Source organism: Miscanthus floridulus, chromosome 8 (genome assembly GCF_019320115.1).
Source record: "Miscanthus floridulus cultivar M001 chromosome 8, ASM1932011v1, whole genome shotgun sequence".
In the NCBI taxonomy this organism is placed as follows: domain Eukaryota; kingdom Viridiplantae; phylum Streptophyta; class Magnoliopsida; order Poales; family Poaceae; genus Miscanthus; species Miscanthus floridulus.
The window spans coordinates 90479010-90486919 of NC_089587.1; the positions used below are offsets into that span (position 1 = coordinate 90479010).

The 7910-nt window shown below is 42.9% G+C and overlaps 1 protein-coding gene across 1 annotated transcript; it reads right to left on the minus strand.

The window, feature by feature from the left end:
• Positions 1-3235: 3235 nt before the first annotated feature.
• LOC136472907 (auxin-responsive protein SAUR71-like) lies at positions 3236-4122 on the minus strand. The gene has a single exon (XM_066470608.1). The coding sequence runs from the start codon at positions 3826-3828 to the stop codon at positions 3451-3453; it is 378 nt and encodes a 125-aa protein (XP_066326705.1). The 5' UTR covers positions 3829-4122; the 3' UTR covers positions 3236-3450.
• Positions 4123-7910: the final 3788 nt, after the last annotated feature.

Here is a 7910-nt window from a genome sequence, read left to right on the forward strand (position 1 = left end):
TTTCTCCTATGGTCCCTAACAAGACACCAAGAAGCCATAGGAATCCAATTCTACCCGGATATTATAGCGTCTCGATGGATAGAGTTATCAAAGAATATAGGAAAGTGTCTCTTGACTTTCCTAGAGGTGATGGGGAGAAGATCCTAGGACAAGCGGAGCATTCATTCATTTTATGGCGCAAGCGCTACATCATTATAACCGGTGCGGCGGCTAGGGTACCGTCGCCTCCTCCTCAACTACCTCATGATAGGTGCGGATGAAAGTGAACAAAACAGTTTTTCAATAATCACTCTCAATTATTGGCTTCTCGCGTATAACCATTTACTCCCAATCATTTTTGTACTCATAGGTCTTCCAACCTGAGTCTAGTTCTTCCATCCCATGATGATCATCAGAGTGCTCTGGACGATGATGATGCTATGGACAATGATGACGTGTTACATGGCATGGCTGCATCTCCATCTCCATCTCCTCCAAGGCGGTCTCCCCCTCCTCCGCCTCCCATACTGTAGAGGGGCCATAAGAGGCCTCCACCCCTGGTGAAGTCCCCGTTGAAGAAGAAAACCAGCTGTCATAAAACAAAGTCCCCGGAGAAGTTGCCTGACAAGAAGTCTGAAGAGGAATCAAAAGTGGCGGCACAAAAAGATTTGGATAACTAGCGGCAAAGTTTAGCAGAATCAAGAGCAAAGAGGAAGGAACTTATGAAAAAACTGCCAAAGTCGCACTACATAGCTCTGAGAACTAAGGAAAAAAGTCATTGAAGTGGAGAAAAAGCGGCATGAGGCATGTAAGCCCGCGCCATTATCGGACTATGAACGTTCTCTCGACAAGTCATATAAGGCGTCACTGAAAGCGAAGAGGGCAGGGAAAGATGTTGCACAACTCGGACAACAATCTAAGCAATCTATCGACCTGCTAGTTGTTGAGGATGATTACGCACAAGGTGGTCCAATCGATAGGGAGGCACTCCAAGACTTCATGGACACAACAGGTCTCATACCTCAACAACTTATTAGGGGAGGATCGATACCAACAACCAACTTTGATATTTACCGGACCTATGTGTATGGCATGAGTCTTGTCAACCCTAAGTCCTGGTCATCACTGGTAAGCAAATGTTCTTGTTAAACAATTGTTACTTAAATGCGTGTGCGAAGGAAGAGGCATGGCTTCTTGCTAGAGTTAGACCAGAGCATTACTTCAATGGCTACGACATTGTACATATTGAGTTCAATGAATTACACCAACTATTAAACTGGGACGCTCTCGACAAACCTCTCCTCAGTTGCTGGTGTCTGTAAGTGATTCTGTCTACAATTGAAGTAACTTGCATGATAGTTCGTTGTCTATATATAGTTATCCTCACACTATATATATTCTTTTATACTATATATATGTAGATATGAGATGTTGAAACTAAAGAAAAAATGGATGACTGATGTTGGTTTCATGGATCCGAATTGCACATTCAGGAACACGTTTACTCCATATGATAGATGGCGACCTCAAGTGGAGAATAATCTGTTTAGGTTCTTAGATAAGCAAATATGACAAGACACTGATACTCTTCTCTTACAACTTCAAGTGAGTGTTAATGTCTTGTGCACATTTTATTTTGCTTACTCCATGTTGACTTTAGTTAATGAGTTATGCCTGCGTATAAACATGTAGCTTTCACTAGATACTGCTGGTCATCGATATGCCTAGGAGTCTTATAAAAATCTTTGACTCAGCGACAAAACCCCGAGAAGATTACCAAGAAATGATAGATATTCTCTAGTGGTAATTTTGGTCTCGTACACTGCATACTCTCTTATGCTATTTTATTGATATAACTCTATTTATTTATTTTGTTGGGCAGTGTTTGGGCTACGTTCGCCCAGAAACACCATTATGGTAATTGGAAAGTGCCTCTGGATATAGTTCAATACCCAGTAAGTACTAGCTAGATTGGTTCATGATGTCTGTAGTAGGGATCGGGGAACAACTTATGTGGATACTACATTTATGAGTTCCTCATGCAGTACTCAATGAGAATAAGTGAAGAGATCCTCGAAGTACGTAAAAAAATATATAATTTATTTATTACCATTGTGTTAATATATACAATCATATATATATATATATATTCATACTTTTCCTTTCATTCGAATTGAAGCATGAATGGAGGAAGAAAAAGGTCCTACGAGCTGACCAGATCAAAGCAATTCAAGAGGCATTGTCCGGATTTCTTATGGATGAGATCATAGATCTCAAAGGCGTGTACTACTATGACAGAAAAGAAATATTACGTAGTAGCCATACGACGACTAAAGATTAGGGTTGAATGAAATCCCAAGGACATGAGTACAAGCTCTTGATGACTTTATTATGTACATATTCCATGCATGTACAACCTCTTGAACTATTTGTATATATATAGTTTCATAATCTTAGTGTGTTATTTATGAATAATGCTCGAACGGAACCTTATACATATATGTCAATGTATATTAGCAGCGTAGAATTCATATACGAAAAGCTAATTAAAACCAAGAAGAATTGAATTGAAAGAAACCATAAAAGAAAAAGGAAAGAAATGAAAAAAAAAAGATCCTTTAGTATCAGTTGTAAACATCAACCGGGACTAAACGTGGTAACCCCGGGGCAAGTTCTGAGAGCACATTTAGTCCCAGTTGGTAATAGCAACCGGGACTAAAGGTCCACTTTCAGTTCGAGTTCCCAGAACCGGGACTAAAGGGGGAGGGGGGGGGGGGGGGGGGGGAGGGCCTTTAATCCCGGATTCGCAAAATTTTCAACTGGGACTGATGCTCAGTCCTGCACTAATGTATATTAGAATACCCGCCTCTAAAATGATTAATAGAGGCCGGCGTTCGCTCGGAGCTCGTCAACTATTTACAAAGCTGGCTTCACAAAATGTGTGTCCCTAAAAATAATTAACGGATGTGGGCGTTTAAATTACCTAGAAGGCAACTCTATAAGATTGTCTTCTAAAATTCTTTCTATATATACAGTAGTCCAAGATTCACAAGTACAAAAATGAAGCGGTTATACGGTCATGGTATCAAACTTAGCTTTATATATACGGCAACGTATCAGGTGCAAACCAACTAACCTGTGTTGAAAGTGAGAGGTGGAATTTTTTTTGCGCTTAAGCCCCCCACCTGCCGTCTTTTTTTTTCGCGCTTAAGCCCCCTCACCTTATCCATTGGATCAACATCCAGTGGTCCTTATTAGTAGTTTTCAAGTTTAAACAGGTTAGTTGGTTTACACGTGATATGTTGCCATATATATACAGATATGGATGCCAGCCACCAGCTAACCATGATTCATGCATACGGAATAAGGTCTATAATATTATTGATTGACATATCGTCAGTACTCTATGAAGAGGCGAGAACACACACAAGTCAAAACCACGGTCACGAGTCACCTGCCTGCCGTCGGCTATCACCACGCCGCCGCCGTCCGGTGCGCCGCCGCCGAGTGCCCTGCCCTCACGATACCCCCGCCACCGCACCCGACCGTCGTCCTCTCCTCGGCCATCTCCTGCTCGATGGCCTCCACGGCGCGCGCGAACGCGCCGGCGTCGCAGGGCAGCTCGACCGGCCCGTCCGCCGCGTAGCAGTAGGGCCCGCGCGCCTCCTCGGCCTCCTCCAGCAGCACCCTGAACAGGTGGTGGTTGACGCACTCGGTCCGGACCACGAACCGCTCCCTCGCCGCGCCCACGTACACCGCCAGGCAGCCCTCCGGCGGCTCGCGGCCGCGGGCCTTCTTGGACGACAGGCACCAGTCCAGCAGGGCCCTCATGGCTCTGATCTCTTTCATCCGTACAAGAAGCTTTAGCTATGAGCAAGTAGCAGCACTGGTCTAGGTGAAGGTTGCTAAAGTGCAAGCTTGCGGGAGGGAGAGGAGAAATCTGCAGGTTCTTCAGGGCTCCATGCTCTCCAAGCAAGGCCTAGGTTTTATCCTCTTGTGTCGTTGAGGTTGAGAAGGTGTTTAGTTTCTCTGGTGCAGCTCTGTTTGTTGGTGTCATCAAGAGAGTAATAAACTAATAACAATGTACTCCGTATTGGGTTAGCCACCAAGTTTGGTTGTATTGGAGTTGGATCGGATCGATGAAAGGGCCTGAAGAGTGCTGCACTGCAAGGTATATGCATGATGCATGTGATACTTTGGTCGTCCTGCTCGAGCTAGCAGTCATTTAAAATGTGAGGATTAGGTTCTCTTCACTTGGACAGTTGGACCTAGTCCTTGCATTGTCTTCATATTGCACGAGCTAGCTATATCAAGTGATAACTTCCATATATGTACCGTATATATGTATTTGTCAACAGAAGGTACGTCGTCCTTAATGTCCTTGATTGGAATATGGCTGAAACGACCATTCGTCTCAAAATAAGTGTCACTAAGATATTTATGTTAATCAAATTTTTTTAAGTTTGGTTAGATTTGTAGAAAATATTGATAAATTTATATCTCTAAATAAATTTATTATAAAAATAGATTTTATAATTCATCTAATGATACTAACTATGTATTATAAATATTAATATTTTATTATATATATTTGATCAAAGTTAAAAGTGTTTGACTTCTCGAAAAACAACAACAACACTTATTTTAGGACTGAGGGAGTACTAAACTTGTTATCTACTGCGAAACCAGAGGTCTACTGGGGCAGGACAGCAGTAGGCCAGTAGTGTCTATCATCGCCCATCGTCAACTCATCATGCGCACCCATGGATTCATGGGCACGGCAATAATGCAGTTGATCTACACTAGCTAATGCCGCACGATTATTGGCTGCGAGTTGACTCTTGAGAGGAGCTATACTCTCGGTATGTGGACACAGCAGGTTTAAGACATCAACTTCGAGATGATCAAGATTAGTATGCTTTGCCAGTTTTGTCAGCTTGCGTCTTAGATTTGTCTGCCAAATTCTGAGGCCCTGCACAATCGACATCCAGTGCCCGAGGGCTTGTCTTGATCATGTGGATTACTTTACGTTTGTTGTCTTTGACATCTTGGTGCTCTCATCAGGACATATGAAACGACAGCAGAATATAATACTTACATAATTGCAAAAGGGGATCGGGAGAAGACATCAGGAGGGCGACTTAATTTGGAGGTTCGAGTCGAGGATTGCCCACACGACATTATTTTTGTCTGCAACTATACAATGTATTTTACTGCGACATTTGGTGCGTCTGTCCACTCTACTCTCAATTATGTTCAGAGAAAGTTGTGCCATGGTTGAAACTTTACAGTGGTATAAACCGGTTGTTTTGGAAGTCCATTCCCTTTGCCCTTTGACTTTGTTGAGCACCGGGAAGGAGTGCGGTGGTAGAGTTTTCTTGCAGGATATTACAGTCTACTTGGTTGGGCGTAACTGATACGAATGAAATATTTGATTTGCTTGGCCGCATAAGGAATGAGAAGTTTAGTCTATAGTGACCAACTCTTCACGGATTATATATACTCACTAGAGGGGTGTGATTGTAACACCTCGGCTGTTAGCCTTGCATAACATGAGCATGATCATCAAGCATTCGTAAACAAGCATTTACAATTGAAACATTGGATTGAAACATCTGCAACGTTTGCTTGTTATCGCATGTTTCTTAAACATATGCAACTTTTCTCGTTATTTCATATCTCCATGTGTCTATGCATATGATCATGAGTGGACACATGTACTTGGTGGATGTGAGTCACACAAACATATAGCAACACCTAGGTTAGCAAATAAGACTTTGTTCATGGTCACATTTCATGAACCAACACTTAAGCTTCATGTGATTACACTAACTAGCCCTATGAGTGACTACTACATGAAATGATTGAATAACCTTGAAATTAGCCTAAACATGTTTAGAGTATCATTATGAGCAACTTTGATATTCATGGTTAGGGGTAAATAGGTCATTAAGCCATGCTTTGATGTGTATCATCATTTAAATGTGACATGTTTGACCAAGTTTGAACTAGGTGTTAGAGGCCTTGCATGGAGGAGATCACTAAAGCAAAGTTGTAGTATTTGCTATAAGGAACAACTTTTATTTTTGGGTCATTGATTGATTTAGCTTCTAGCATGCTTGAATTGGTCTCACAAGAACCAGCAAAATCAACTTTTTAACACATGAAATTTTGCTAAGTCCTTGTTCACTGACAGCCTGACAAACCCATCTTGGTGATGACATTACTCGTTATTGGTTGTGAATTAGAGCATGATCTTTGAACAAGAGTTGTAGCTGGTACTTCGGGCTACAAAACTCATGTAGAGCATTTGCACGAAGGAGCCACGAATTAGCGGTGGAATGGCCAGGAAAACTCGCTGTCAGGCTATGATCGCATAACTGAATCGACTGATCGACGTTGTTCGGTGGCCGACCGGAGCAGAGTCCGCACGCCGCGTGGACATCGCGGCTGGCCGCGCGTCGCCGGCGCCCTGCCCCGCGCGGCAAAGCCAGGCCAGAGCGCGCCTTCAACTCCCCAGCGTCCGCCCGCACTCAGCCATGCCCTCATTTTCAACCGTGTGCTTCCTTCTTCACCCGCCGAAGCACCACCGCAGCCATCAAGCACCTCCTCGCCTCCGCCGTCACCATAGCCAGCTCAAGCTAGCGCTAAGCCGCCCATTCGTCACCACAACAGCACCACCAGCTCCCCAGCAACCCACTACGTCCACCTGTGCCCGCTGATAGCAATCGGTAAGCCACCGCAACGCACAACGCCTCGCCGGAGCATCACCGCGAGCCCCGTCGTCGTGGCCACGTCGCCACCGTCCACCTCTCGCCATGCTAGTTGATGCGCTAGGTTCGCCGTAGCCCGTAGATGCTCGGCATAGCGTTTGATTGAGCCGCCGTAGCTTCCACCGGCGTCTCGCCGTCGGCCCGCACCTCCGCCCCGCCATGGCCGCCGCCGTCGTTGCTAGCACCGATGAGAAGTCCCACCAAGTACAGCATTGTGTGCACGAAGTCGAGTAGAGCATCTGGTGATGATGTCACCGCCGGCAAGTTCGCCGTCGGCGAGCTTTGGCCGCGCCACCGTAGCGCAACGTAGCTGCCCTGTTTTGAGTCGATGACATGTGGGGTCCCCTGACTGACGGGTCCCACCGGTCAGTGACTCTGTATTTGAAAGCTAGGTCATTTGATTCCAGATTTTAAATTGTTTTGTGATTTTTATATCTCCAGTTTGGTAGCTTCAAAAATTGTGCCATAAATTGTGTAGTGTTCCTTAGGAAGTGTAGTATTTAGGAAAAATATATTCTTGACATTTACAGTAGAAATTTTGAGAGATTTAAATAGAGATTTGAAATGTGTTTTTGAATGCATGCAAATTTGTTTATTTTATATCTAGAGTTCCTGTACTCCAAAAATTATGAAATTTTTGTGGTAAGCTATTCTTGTCATGTATGAACTCTGGTAAAAATTTGAGGATCAGTGCATGTGTAGATTTATAGTTATAGATTTTTCTTTTATAAATAGTTAATCCTTGTATGAATTTTTATAAATTATTTATGAATCCAAAATTCATGAAATTTGTTGGGGGTAATCCTAGTACCATAAGGATGCTAAGAAAAATAGGAAATCTGTTCCTTGACACTTTTCACTATGGTTTTCTATTTATGCTACTTTAAGCCTTTCTGTCTTGTCATTTTTGTATAGAGTGTTTTATTGAATAAAATGGTATGAAACTTTTACAGTAGTCCTTTGATAGCATTAGTAAGGCACTCTAAAGTTTTGAGAATTTATGATGCACATTTGATATATGTTTATTATTTAACCTAATTATCTAAACAAAATAATAAAGGCATTTAAATAAATAGTTTGGGCTTCACCATTATATTGTCTTGAATGTATTTGGTATGCTTAAACTGTTGGTAGGCTTTATGTTGTCAAACTTTGAGT

What these genes read in the sequence shown, in the direction of transcription:
- LOC136472907 (XM_066470608.1), bottom strand. Translation starts at nt 3,828, where the DNA reads ATGAAAGAGATCAGAGCCATGAGGGCCCTGCTGGACTGGTGCCTGTCG.